The sequence below is a fragment of the Pan troglodytes genome, chromosome 5 (assembly GCF_028858775.2).
Source record: "Pan troglodytes isolate AG18354 chromosome 5, NHGRI_mPanTro3-v2.0_pri, whole genome shotgun sequence".
Taxonomy (NCBI): Eukaryota; Metazoa; Chordata; class Mammalia; order Primates; family Hominidae; genus Pan; species Pan troglodytes.
Genome location: NC_072403.2, coordinates 137,805,739 through 137,819,694, shown reverse-complemented (window position 1 = coordinate 137,819,694; position 13,956 = coordinate 137,805,739). Strand labels below are relative to the sequence as shown.

The following is a 13,956-nucleotide window of genomic DNA, read 5'->3' as shown; positions in this document are numbered from 1 at the left end:
GTATCTACAGTAATGACATGAATCAGTCTTGAAGGGAAAGGAAATGAGTATGTTTCTAACAAGGAAAGCTATATAATGTAATGACACTTTACATATATTAATCCATTTAATTCTCTATTCGAGGTAGGTAGTATTGCTCTCATTTTATAGATAAGGAAACTGAGGCAGAGAGAGCTCAAGTAACTTGTGCTAACAAGTGAAGGTGCCAAGATCTACCTAACATTTCTTTCATGCTTACACAGTACTAGGTACTGTACTGCTTTGCCTAGATTATCTGTTTCATGAAATATGCTTTTTATAAAATGTCATTTTTTTTTTGCCAGATACATCTTCCTAAATTAACATAACGAGTTAGGACTGGAGAATCCAGTTAATCACATGCCTTTGCACTCTTCTCCCAACTCTATCACCTAAGTGTAAAATGAATTGAGAGTTTGAACTTCATTTAAGTAATCTTCTGAACCATTTTCCAAGCATGATTTTTGGAAACCCAGAATGTGACTCACTGCCAACACCCTAACGCCCTGAGGCCCTGGAATTTTCCTTTAGTCTACATTTTTCAGAATGCTAATAACTTAATAAGAGACATGAAACTAAAGGAGGACAACCATCACCCAGAAATCTCCTCCCCAGCATTCTTTTACTTTCACCCTTAAAACCTTAAGGGAAGAACTCCAGCAGCTAGAAAGGGGATCATTCCTTCCTGCATTGCAGTACTTCCTCTCAAGAATAATCCTTGTAAATCTGTAATTCAGCAATGTGTGTGGGGCAGGGGAGGAGAGCTGGGAATCCAAACCCTGTGTTTTAGTCCCAGCTCTGCCCTTTAGCTGTAGAATACTAGACAAATCCATTAACTTCCCTGGGGCTCATTTCCTTCACTTCTGCACTTCCATTCTGTTAAACTCGACAAGCATTTCTTGAAAGCTTCCTAAGTGCCATGCACCCTACCAGGTTTTGGGGATATAAAGATGAGTAAGACACAGTTGGCCATAGAGGAGTTTTCCAGCCATTCAGGAGCTTTCTTTCTAGAGTAGAGGACTGTGCATCATGGTAACTAAGGTGGCTAAGCAGAATGTGGGTATCCAGGTGGTGGAAACATTGTGAAAAGTGAACAATGCTAGCATACTATTATAAAAGAGGTCAGCTCTGGGGCCCAATGTAATAGCTCTGGGGCTTGATGTAACAGAGATATCCTCACTGTGACCCTCATTAGCTTTGTGATATTAGACAAGTTACCTAACCTGAGGAAGCAGTTTCCTCACCTCTAAAACAGAGATAATAATTGTACTGTCTTCTTTTTGCAGATCAAATAAGATAATGTATGTAAAAAGGAGGGTTGATAGTCATCCTAAGTAAATGTTACCTGTCCTCCTCCTCCTCCTCTTCATCACTATTATTAGTATATAAGTTGCTCCTTAGCAAGGCATTGTGACAGGGTCTGGAGATCTAGGTAGACATCTGTTCATCAACCTTGCTTAGCTCTAGCTTACTCACTAGAGGATGTCACTGAGGTGAACATTCAGTTCTTGCCCTCAGATCTTTCCTGAAGATGTTCAGATGCATTAAAGGAACGTTAAGAGGCCAGTGCAAAGTAAAATTGATTCCGGGAAGGTTATTTCTAAATGTTCTGAAGTATGAGTAAGATGCAATTTAGCATAGAAGAAGCAAGAGGATGCATTTTGATAAAGATGGTGTTAGTTCATAATTTTGGGAGATGTTTGAGAAGTGAAAATCATGCTGAACAAATTTGACTTGTTAACGAAAAGAGTCAAACTCTGTAAAAAATATTAAGAGATTTATTCTGAGCCAAATATGAGTGACCATGGCCCATGACACAGCCCTCAGGTCCTGAGAACAAGTGCCCAAGGTGGCTGGGGTACAGCTTGGTTTTATATATTTTAGGAAGGCATGAAACATCAATCAAATACATTTAAGTAATACATTGGTTTGGTTCTGAAAGGTGGGACAACTCAAAGCAGGGGCTTCCAGGCTATAGGCAAATTTAAACATTTTCTGGTTGACAATTGGTTGAGTTTGTCTAAAGACCTGGGATCGATAGAAAGGAATGTTCAGGTTAAATATAAAGGATTGTGGAGACCAAGTTTTATTGTGCAGAGGAAGCTCTCAGCAGCCTTCAGAGAGAGCAGGTTGTAAATTGTTTCTTATTGGACTTAGAAGCGTGCCTGACTCTTACTTGATTATCTCCTGGATCTGGAAAGAAAGGAAGGAAAACAAAGGGGGAAGGGGAGGCTCTGTAGAATGTGGGTTTTTCCCACAAGAAACTTTGCAGGGCAATTTCAGGGTATGGCAAGGAAATATATTTTGAGGTTAAATATTTTTTCCTTGTCTCACAATGTTATGCCAGAGTCAGATGGAAAAGTAAGTCACAATATATAGCATCAAATAAAACCATCTGATGATAATTTATGGTTTGTAGGGCTTGACTCCCCAGACCCCTTAGGTAGGAATTTGGGTAAGATGAAAAAATCAGAGCTTAGTCCTCAGACTTGAGTTGAAAAAGTATGGTCTAGAAATTATAAAGGAAATTATAAATCTGACTACAAAGAAATTATTATAAACTCATGTATAAAAAAATTGTTTTAGGCCAGGCGCGGTGGCTCACGCCTGTAATCCCAGCATTTTGGGAGGCCAAGGAGGGTGGATCGCAAGGTCAGGAGATTGAGACCATCCTGGCTAACATGGTGAAACCCCGTCTCTATTAAATATACAAAAAATTAGCCGGGCGTAGTGGCGGGCACCTGTATTCCCAGCTACTTGGGAGGCTGAGGCAGGAGAATGGCATGAACCCAGGGGGCAGAGCTTGCAGTGAGCTGAGATCGGGCCACTGCACTCCAGCCTGGGCGACAGAGCGAGACTCCATCTCAAAAAAAAAAAAAAAGTGTTTTAAAAATATAAGCTAGCAAAATATTTCCAATATATATGACAAAGGACTAAGTTTGTGAATATACAAAGAACACTTACAAATCAGCAAGAAGAAGAATAACTGAATAAAAAATTGACAAAGGACATGGACAGACTATTCAGGAAAAAAGACATACAAATAGGCAATACATGTGGAAAGATGTTCAACCTCATTTATGATTAAAGAGTGAAAATTAAAATAGATATCATTTGAGCAAAGAATAAAAAGAGATTGACATAACCTGTATTGGTGAGGGTGTATAGTAACTGGCATGCTCATACACAGTTGATGTAAACTAATGTAATTTATTTATTTTTATTTTTATTATTATTTTTTGAGACAGAGTCTTGCACTGTCGCCTGGGCTGGAGTGCAATGGTACGATCTCAGCTCACTGCAACATCTGCTTCCCAGGTTCAAGTGATTCTCCTGCCTCAGCCTTCCGAGTAGCTGGGATTACAGGCACCCACCACCATGCCCAGCTAATTTTTTGTATTTTTAGTAGAGATGAGGTTTCACTATGTTGGCCAGGCTGGTCTTGAACTCCTGACCTTGTGATCTGCCTGCCTCAGCCTCCCAAAATTCTGGGGTTACAGGTGTGAGCCACCATACCCATACCCGGCCAACTAATATAATTTTTGAGGAGGAATAATTGATAGTGTGTTATAAAATAAAAGGTGCTTTTACTCTGACTCACTAATAAAAATTATCCTAAAAATATACAATTCATAAATGCACAAAGCTCTAGATACAAGGTTGTTCCTAAGAATTGTTTGTAATAGCCAAAAAAGGGTCCATTAATGAAAACTGTTTAAACAATGATAGACCCATGCAATGAAGGATGAGATGGCTACATATATTGATATAAAATGGTCACGTCATATTGTTAAAGAGGCAAACCGAAGAATAGTATATAGAGTACATTTCCTTTTACATGAAGAAGATATAAATTAGCTTATATATGCATAATAATGCTCTATAAGGAAACAGAATTTTTGTGATTGTTACCACTGAAATTGTAGGAAGGGAAACATTGCCTTTTACTGAATTCTCTCCTGCACTGTTTAAAAATTTTACGGTGAACATATATTACTTTTAAATTAAAAAAGAAGGAAACAAAACCTTAGTTAAAGATTTTAAACAGCAAATAAGAGGCATTACAATATTTCTGAAATTAGTTTTAAAAACTAAATAAGTTATTATCTTAAAAGTTGAACTTTCCTTTGCAACTGTTAGTTACATCACCAGGTGATTCCTCCATAAGATGAAGGAATTTCTCCATTATTTTATTTATCTAGTGCTTAGTAATGCTTACTTTATGCCAGGCTACTTTAAGTGCATTAATCATTGTATAATTATGAGTGGTTATTACTATTATCCCCACATTACAGATAAGAAAATTGAAGCACAAAATCAATGTGCAAAAATCACAAGCATTCCTATACACCAATAACAGACAAACAGAGAGCCAAATCATGAGTGAACTCCCATTCACAATTGCTTCAAAGAGAATAAAATACCTAGGAATCCAACTTACAAGGGATGTGAAGGACCTCTTCAAGGAGAATTAAAAACCACTGCTCAATGAAATAAAAGAGTACACAAACAAATGGAAGAACATTCCATGCTCATGGATAGGAAGAATCAATATCGTGAAAATGGCCATACGGCCCAAGGTAATTTATAGATTCAATGCCATCCCTATTAAGCTACCAATGACTTTCTTCACAGAAGTGGAAAAAACTACTTTAAAGTTCATATGGAACCAAAAAAGAGCCTGCATTGCCAAGACAATCCTAAGCCAAAAGAACAAAGCTGGAGGCATCACGCTACCTGACTTCAAACTATACTACAAGGCTACAGTAACCAAAACAGCATGGGACTGGTACCAAAACAGACATATAGACCAATGGAACAGAACACAGCCCTCAGAAATAATACCACACATCTACAACCATCTGATCTTTGACAAGCGAGACAAAAACAAGAAATGGGGAAAGGATTCCCTATTTAATAAATGGTGCTGGGAAAACTGGCTAGCCATATGGAGAAAGCTGAAACTGGATCCCTTCCTTACACCTTATACAAAAATTAATTCAAGATGAATTAAAGACTTAAATGTCAGACCTAAAACCATAAAAACCCTAGAAGAAAACCTAGGCAATACCATTCAGGACATAGGCATCGGCAAAGACTTCATGTCTAAAACACCAAAAGCAATGGCAACAAAAGGCAAAATTGACAAATGAGATCTAATTAAACTAAAGAGCTTCTACACAGCAAAAGAAACTACCATCAGAGTGAACAGGCAACCTACAGAATGGGAGAAAATTTTTGCAATCTACCCATCTGACAAAGGGCTAATATCCAGAATCTACAAAGAACTTAAACACATTTACAAGAAAAAATCAAACAACCTCATCAAAAAGTGGGCAAAGGATAAGAACAGACACTTCTCAAAAGAAGACATTTATGCAGCCAACAAACACATGAAAAAATGCTCATCATCACTGGCCATCAGAGAAATGCAAATCAAAACCACAATGAGATACCATCTCACACCAGTTAGAATGACGATCATTAAAAAGTCAGGAAACAACAGGTGCTGGAGAGGATGTGGAGAAATAGGAACAATTTTACACTGTTGGTGGGACTGTAAACTGGTTCAACCATTGTGGAAGGCAGTGTGGTGATTCCTCAAGGATCTAGAACTAGAAATACCATTTGACCCATTTATAGACATGTGCTATAAAGACACATGTACACGTATGTTTATTGTGGCACTATTCACAATAGCAAAGACTTGGAACCAGCCCAAATGTCCATCAATGATAGACTGGATTAAGAAAATGTGGCACATATATGCCATGGAATACTATGCAGCCTTAAAAAAGGATGAGTTCATGTCCTTTGTAGGGACATGGATGAAGCTGGAAACCATCATACTGAGCAAACTATTGCAAGGGCAGAAAACCAAACACTGCATGTTCTCACTTATAGGTGGGAATTGAACAACGAGAGCACTTGGACACAGGGTGGGGAACATCACACACAGGGGCCTGTCATGGGGTTGGGGGAAGGGGAAAGGATAGCATTAGGAGATGTACCTAATGTAAATGACAAGTTAATGGGTGCAGCACACCAACATGGCATATTTATACATATATAACAAACCTGCATATTGTGCACATGTACCCTAGAACTTAAAGTATAATTTAAAAAAAGAAAAAGCAATAAAAGTTATGAGTTGAATCATAAAAAAAAAGAAAATTGAAGCATATAGAGGTAAAATAGCTAGTCACATAGCTAGTAAGCTCTAGAGCTGAGATTCAAAATGTGGACGTCTGACTCTAGAGAATCCATACCTTAACCATGCTTTGTTGCTTCTTGAAGTCTTTTTTTTGTTTGGGGTTTTTCTGAGACGAAGTCTCGCTCTGTCTCCCAGGCTGGAGAGCAGTGACGCGATCTCGGCTCATTGCAACCTCTGCCGCCCAGGTTCAAGCGATTCTCCTGCCTCAGCCTCCTGAGTAGCTGGGATTAGAGGTGTCCGCCACCATGCCCGGCTAATTTTTGTACTTTTAGTAAAGACGGGGTTTTGCCATGTTGGCCAGGCTGGTCTTGAACTCCTGAACTCAAGTGATCGTCCACCTTGGCCTCCCAAAGTGCTGGGATTACAGGCGTGAACCACTGCACCCAGCCATGTTTCTTGAAGTCTTTAGAAATTTTTAGCATAATTATATAACCTGCAAAGGGGCTCATATCATATACCCCAAGCTCTTTCTGGGTGACCTAATTATATAACCTGCAAAGGGGCTCATATCATATACCCCAAGCTCTTTCTAGGATACTTCCAGGTCAAACCTATCCACTTTTCTGACCTTTTGGAGGATCTAATAGAAAAACAAGATGCTACAAGAGAACAAGACTGGGCCTCGTTGCACATGGAGTAATAGGGCCTTTTAACAGCTCTCAAGTTCGACACAAAACCTCAACACAGCATAACAGCATATCTTTGTTGAAACATTCTTCTTAATTGCTGTCTTTAAACCTAGAAGGGCTGATCTCAGGCAACTGTGGGGTAAAATGTGACTGATCCATCAGCCAGTAGAAAATAACGTTAAGCCAAGAAGGACTGCCATGGAGATGGAAAGCTGAATTGTTTGACTGAATTCCTGTATTTTCAAAGTGATGTCAAGGTGAAGATTTTTTTTAGCTGCAGAGGCACAAGAAGACATGCTTCATCACCTAAGCTTGTTGACAGTGAACATGTTTCTTGTGTTTCTTGTTTAGCATTTTCCTCAAGGGTTATGTCAAGCTAGATCGGGGTTACTTTTTCTAACCCTAGAAATGAAGAGATTGATGAAATGATGGGCCCTTGTTGATGGTAAATAGGACACTAAAGTTATCTAATGGGTTCTGCCCTATGGCTTTTGATTGCCTTTTATTCTAACAAGTTGCTATTGAAAACTTTCTCCATGTACAGGCAGGTTCTTTGAAGAGCTAGTGGGCATCCCAGGTGCCAAACTTGGTAAGGAAGGTTGATCACTGAATTTTCATTGGTCACTGAATAGCACCGTGTGAGGCATCCTGAGACGTTCCATTATTTCTGTTGGTTTGGGACTGAATGCACAATTCTATGTAAGGAATGGGTTGTTTTTATTTTCAGTGGACCATCGTGCACTGTAGAGGGTGCCTGGTAAGGGATATGGTATACTACAGTGCTGCCATAAGCGGAGGAATGCCCAGCACAGGAATAAAAACACGTGATGAAGGCCGTGTCAGGAAAACTTTATGTCAGACAAGGCCTGGGCACTAGGAGAGGTTTTCATTACCTTTCTTTTTGTTGTTGTTGTTGCTGTTGTTGTTTGTTGTTGTTGTTGTTGTTTTTGAGACAGAGTTTCGCTCTTGTTGCCCAGGCTGCAGTGCAATGGTGCAATCTCTGCTCACTGCAACCTCCGCCTCCCGGGTTCAAGCGATTCTCCTGCCTCAGCCTCCCGAGTAGCTGGGATTACAGACATGCACTACCACGCCCAGCTAATTTTGTATTTTTAGTATTTTGCAATTTTGTATTTTTAGTAGAGACAGGGTTTCTCCATGTTGGTTAGGCTGGTCTCAAACTCCTGACCTCAGGTGATCCGCCTGCCTTGGCCTCCCAAAGTGCTGGGATTACAGGCATAAGCCACCGCACCCGGCCTCGTTTTTAAGAGAAGGGGCTTCACTCTGTCACCCAGGCTGGAGTGCAATGATGTGATTTTGGTTCACTGCAGCCTCAATTTCCCAGGCTCAAGCAATCCTCCTGCCTCTGCCCTGAGTAGCTGGGACTACAGGTGTATGCTGCCACACCTGGCTAATTTTTGTTTTCTTTTTTTTCCTTTTTTTGTAGAGATGGGTTTTCGTCATGTTGCCCAGCCTGGACTTGAACTCCTGAGTTAAGATGATCAATCCTCCTCGGCCTCCCAAAGTGCTGGGATTAGTGTGAGCCACCACACCTGGCCAGTTTTCATTACCTTTGATTAGAGATGGGGACCTGTAATCCTATGTAGATCCAATTTTTCAGTTTAGGGAGACTGTTAGGGACTCAGCTCTCTGGTCACTTTAGAAGCTGACTACCTAAACAGTGAGAGACATACTAGATAACCTTAGGTGGTACCAACCTGTGTGAAGATCTGTAATGGCATAGACAAAGTGCTTGGAAGTAAAGGTTCTCTTCTGGAGAAGGAGTCATAGTCTGACTTAATTGCCAATGAAAATATAATTTGGCCATAACATCTTGACCTAGAGCTGTGCTGTTCAATGTGGTAGCCACCAGTCACGTGTGGCTATTTAAATAAACTAAAATTAAATAAAAAGTTCAGCTCTTCAGTCACCCAAGGCACATTTCAATTGTTCAACATTAGTATGGTAGCTAGGGGCTATCATTAAGGACAGTGAAAAATCGTGAAACATTTCCATCATTGTAGAATGTTCTATTGAACAGTGCTGATCTAAGAGAGAAACAAAAAGTCCTCAAAGATATTCTATCAAGAGACAACATCTTGATGGCTTGATTGACCATACCAGATAGCTCATATCTCATTTTTATTCTGAACCACTAGAGATTTGAAATAGAAACGGAATAAGATCTTAGAGTTTGGTGTGAAGAGTGAAGCTTATTTTTTTCAGTAAAAACACCTTCTGTTAGGGGCTCACTAAGGATAATGGTCATAGGCCAGGAGGTGACAGAGAATGTGATGCTTTGAAGTCAGGGCTTTCTCTGATTAAGAGTAAGTGACCTCATTGGGCAGAAGGAAGTGGTCAAAGGCACTTTTGATACATGCACAAGAAATGAGTGTGGCTTCCCTTTTCTTGAGTTTTCTGGAATTTCCCTTGGTTTCTGACCTCCTTACCTTTCTGTATCAAATTAAATTGGTAAAAATAGGTTAGGCATCCTAAGAAGAACAAGAAACATAACACTCCTTTCTGGCTTAAGAGATTCTCAATGCCTTCCTCAAAAGGAGAGTAATTCTTTCATTAATGCTGTTTCATGTGTGTATTAGTCCATTTTCACACTACTATAAAGAACTACCTGAGACTGGGTTATTTATAAAGAAAAGGGGTTTAATGGACTCACAGTTTCACATGGCTGGGTAGGCGTCAGGAAATTTACAATCATGGCGGAAGGCAAAGGGGAAGCAAGGCACATCTTACATGGCAGCAGGAGAGAGGGTGAGGGTGGAACTGCCAAACACTTTAAAACAGATCTCATGAAAACTCCCTATCATGAGAACAGCATGGGGGAAACCGCCCCCATGTTCTAATCACATCCCACTAGGTCCCTCCCTCAACATGTGGGGATTACAATTCCGTTGAGATGTTGGTGGGGACACACAGCCAAACCATACCAATGTGTCTCTAAAACTTTAAAAGGCATCAAGGAGAGGGAGATCAAATTAAGGGAAGACATACTTATAATAGTGCAGGATGTCTCTGGTGGCTTGTAGCATGGGGATGCATCTAATCATTTTCAGTAGAGTCTGAAGAAACATTTGGTTGCCTCCTCCCACCCAAGTCCTTTGATATGGACTTATGAACTGAGGAATTATGAAGCAATGGAGACTGCTTGGGGTCTTCATCTAGCCCGACATCTAGGGGCTAGGTGTCAGGATGCCAAAGAAAATTTATCAGAGAGTAAAGTGTCCCTTATGGAAATTATGAAGTAGGTTAAGACAGATGTTAAGAGGAGGAGGTCGTCATTCATTGCACAGCTAGAAAGATTAGAAAAGAGACTGGTAGATACAGCCAAGAGTTGTCTCTGGTAACCATAATGAGAGCAGTTTCCATGAACTGATGAGACAATTAGGAGGGTGGCTACAGGGAATGAAGAGGGAGTTTCCAGGGCAGCAGTGAAAACATGAGCTCTGGACCTTGTTTAGTCTTGGATATTTCACCATCCTCTCACAAAAATAAACACTCTGGTACCCAGTAAATACCTGATGAATGAATCTTTGGGAAAGAAAATCACTGAATGCATAAAGTCCTTTATTGAAAATATTGGGATAGCACTGCATTACATATAGTCAATATCCATAAATGAAGGGTCACACATTTCTGAATGGACAATACTGTTTTACATAGAGAACACAGCATCTGGATATGCTCTCACAATTATAGTATCATGGACTAAACTAGGTCAGAGTGAAGTATATGCAAAATGACCATTTTGTTTTTTTCCATTTTATTAATAGCATATGGTTGCAGATGGTGTAAATGGTAAACGTGATATCATGAGACATTCCTGATATCTCACACCAACACATTATTTAACGAGCAGGTTAAGGTGAAACTGCCAGTATGCTGTTAGTCAAGAGTTCTCAGGAGGAGAACTTGAGTGAAACGTACACCCAGGCTACAGATTTAAAATTTTATAGCATTCATTTAAATTTGCATGGAATTAAGGAGTATAATAATTGTTGATCTGACAGGAGGCCACTGGACAATTTGTTCTCTTTCACAAAATGTCTAAAATAGGAGAATAATGTAAAGGAAGTATTCTAAGAATTGCTTTTTTAAAATGCAGATATGTAAATAGTACTTGTTATACATTTTTCCTTTCAAAAATTACCAGGGAAATAATTTATGACAGACCATTTTTCAGCTTTGGCTATTATTTGAAATTTTTTCCTACTAGCAAGCAGTCTTTGGCTTTCATAAAAGTCTGGTAATCAATAATATTGGTTAAGTAAGTCTTTATTATTATTACTATTGTTATTATTTTTAAGACAGAGTCTCGCTGTTACCCAGGATAGAGTGCAGTGGCACGATCTTGGCTCACTACAACCTCTGCCTCCCGGATTCAAGCAATTCTCCTGCCTCAGCCTCCCGAGTAGGTGGGATTACAGGTGCCCACCACATAGTTGGCTAATTTTTGTACTTTTAGTAGAGACGGGGTTTCACCATGTTGGCCAGACTGGTCTCAAACTTGTGACCTTGAGTGATCCACCTGCCTCGGCCTCCCAAAGTGCTGGGATTACAGGCAAGAGCCACTATGCCTGGCCCTTTATTTTATGTAATAGATGTTTTATGATGTGAAAATAGGTTGATATCTTAAAAATAGGTTTTCCTTTCTATTCCAATTTTGATATGAATGCATTTCTTTGTATTGTTTTTTCTCAAATAAATGAATCTAGAAACCAAGACAATTGGTCCAATTTGACGTTTTTCATTTGATTTAAAAAATGCAGAAATTAATATACTGAGTCCCTTTTAAGACAGAGGCCTGCTCGTTAATGTAAAAGCTTGGAAAAGTTATACAAAGAACACTCCGAAAATAAAGTTTTTGTTATTAACACAAATGATTTTGTAAGAAGCAAAACATTTTTTTTCAAAAGCAGGATTTGTTCTAAGTCTAGGTTCACAAAGGTATTCATTTCTATAAATATCAACTTAAGACTGTGAGAAATGATGTAGTCTTTTTCACACGAATATGTTCAAGGTAAGTAACTAAAAATGTACCCTTTTATTGACTAAATGGAAAGCTGGCCTATAATAGTCAAATTGATGAACATTCATAATGAGTTTTTAGAAATTTAGAATTACACACTCATATATATGTATATGTACATATACATACACACACACATATATCTCTATATACCCACATACAGATATATAGATATATGCTGCTTAAGACCTATCACCCTAAACAATCAGGGCAAAAAAAATTCAATATAAAACTATATAAATCAAACAGATTTGTTCCCAAAACATAGCACAAAATGTATACATTTAATATTTCAAGATTTGACACATTAAAAGAAAAAAAACTGCCGACACATTTCAGACAATATACTACAAATAATAAATAAAAGTTTTTTTTTTTTTTAAAAAACCTCATATATTCCCTTTAAGTGCCGTGCACTTTCGATTTTTCTAAATGAGACTAACCTTTTCCATGGCAAATAATAGCTGTACATTTTGGTAATGAAAATTATGCTGATAAATACACAAGGCATGTATATATCCACAGTATCTTATTTTTCACAGTTACCAAAAATAAAAATTGCATACAACTCATATATCTATAAACACTCTGATTCCTCACTGTATGGATTTGAAGGAAGTGGGAGTACAAAGTCTTTTCAACAACCTGGGTTTTAAGTTTCTTTCTTCAATGTCTGCCCTCTACATGGACCTTCCAGAATCTTTCTGCAATGTGATCATGCTCTGAGATGATGGCAGAAAGGAAGCATTGGGGTGGGATGAGGCAGCCTGGGCTGGAGCTTCTTTTTCCAGCCAGCTTTAGGAGGGCTGATCGAACCCAGTCTTTTTAATGTTATATTTTAAGGCAGTCTGAATTTCACTCAAATGCCCACACCTCCAGATCCTGAACTATGAAGTCTTCCTTTTTGGAAAGAATATCATTATTGAAAGTGCTGCAAGAGTTGCTTCGTCCGTGGTATAAATCAGCATCTAGCCATAAACCAAATCGTCCCCTGAAAAGGTTTAAAAAAAAAAAAAAAAGGTAAAAACACTTCTATCTTACATGGCACACTATTCTCTCTTGCCCCCATCTTCTTTCGTTTATACTACTGACAGGCAAAATTCTAAACTGCTTATAAAACCAGGATACATTTCCTTTATTTCATTTAAATGACCAGTCTTCCTAAAAGACAAGTGGTAACAGTCCCTCATTAGACACATAAATATTCTATCTTTGATTCTTAGTTAGGCCATTCTGTGTTAGGCCTCTGTCCTAATTCATCTAAGCACATGGACTAGCTAAAATAACCTGACACCGAAGTTTTAACTACGTAGGTCAAAACCGTCCCACTCAGGTCAGGTGGTAAAATAACAATAAGAAAACAAAAACAAAAAAAACCTTACCCTCCACCACCAAGTTCTAAAGAACTTATGTCTCCATTGATAAAGTATGAATTTTCTCCACTCCACTTAAAGACCTTGGGGAAGAAACACAAAAAAGAAAACAGACATTTTAATCTGGAGAATTAGCAATGAGGAAATATGAAATAGTATCTATATGTAAAAGGGAACCACCTCACCCCATTGACTGAAGAAGTTCCTGACTGCCAGACCTGGCCCACACCAGGATGAGATCTCCCAAGGGGTTACGAAGGAAGGAAGACCTTTCAGACACGTGGTGGCTCTGACCTGCGACTCTCTGGATCCCAGCCTGAGCAGCCCAGAAGGCCAGGGACCCTAAGCAGTTTGCGAGCTACAGTCATAAAGGGCTGACCCAGCCCGGAGTCAGTTCAGGAGAAGTTATAGGACAGCTAGCTGCCCCAATGCCTATCCCCTTCCCCAACTGAGGACACTGTGACATATGGGAGTTGGATATTTCTCCTATCTAGGTACCTTAAAATGAGGGCTGAATGTGTAGAGAAAAGTTTCGCCTGTGCCATAATAGTGGTCACTGAACTTGAAAGGATGAGTTGCATATGCTCCAAAAATCTGTCAAAAGAAAACAGAAATGTTACCTACATTCAAACCTAAATCCCCAAAGCAAGGCTTTCTGGAGTATTTTTGATACATCATGTT

The 13,956-nt window shown here is 39.1% G+C and overlaps 1 protein-coding gene across 15 annotated transcripts in view; it reads right to left on the bottom strand.

Moving 5' to 3' along the window:
* Positions 1-10,419: 10,419 nt before the first annotated feature.
* Positions 10,420-13,956, bottom strand: part of NCOA7 (nuclear receptor coactivator 7) — a 153,488-nt gene continuing 149,951 nt past the window's right edge. For all 15 annotated transcript variants that reach the window (XM_063813426.1, XM_063813429.1, XM_001165718.7 and 12 more), the window contains 3 exons: positions 13,774-13,869; positions 13,285-13,358; positions 10,420-12,893 (listed from right to left, as the gene is read on the bottom strand). In XM_063813426.1, the coding sequence (XP_063669496.1) occupies positions 12,758-12,893; positions 13,285-13,358; positions 13,774-13,869 (306 nt within the window). In that variant the 3' untranslated portion in view covers positions 10,420-12,757. The remainder of the gene's footprint in view (positions 12,894-13,284; positions 13,359-13,773; positions 13,870-13,956) is intronic.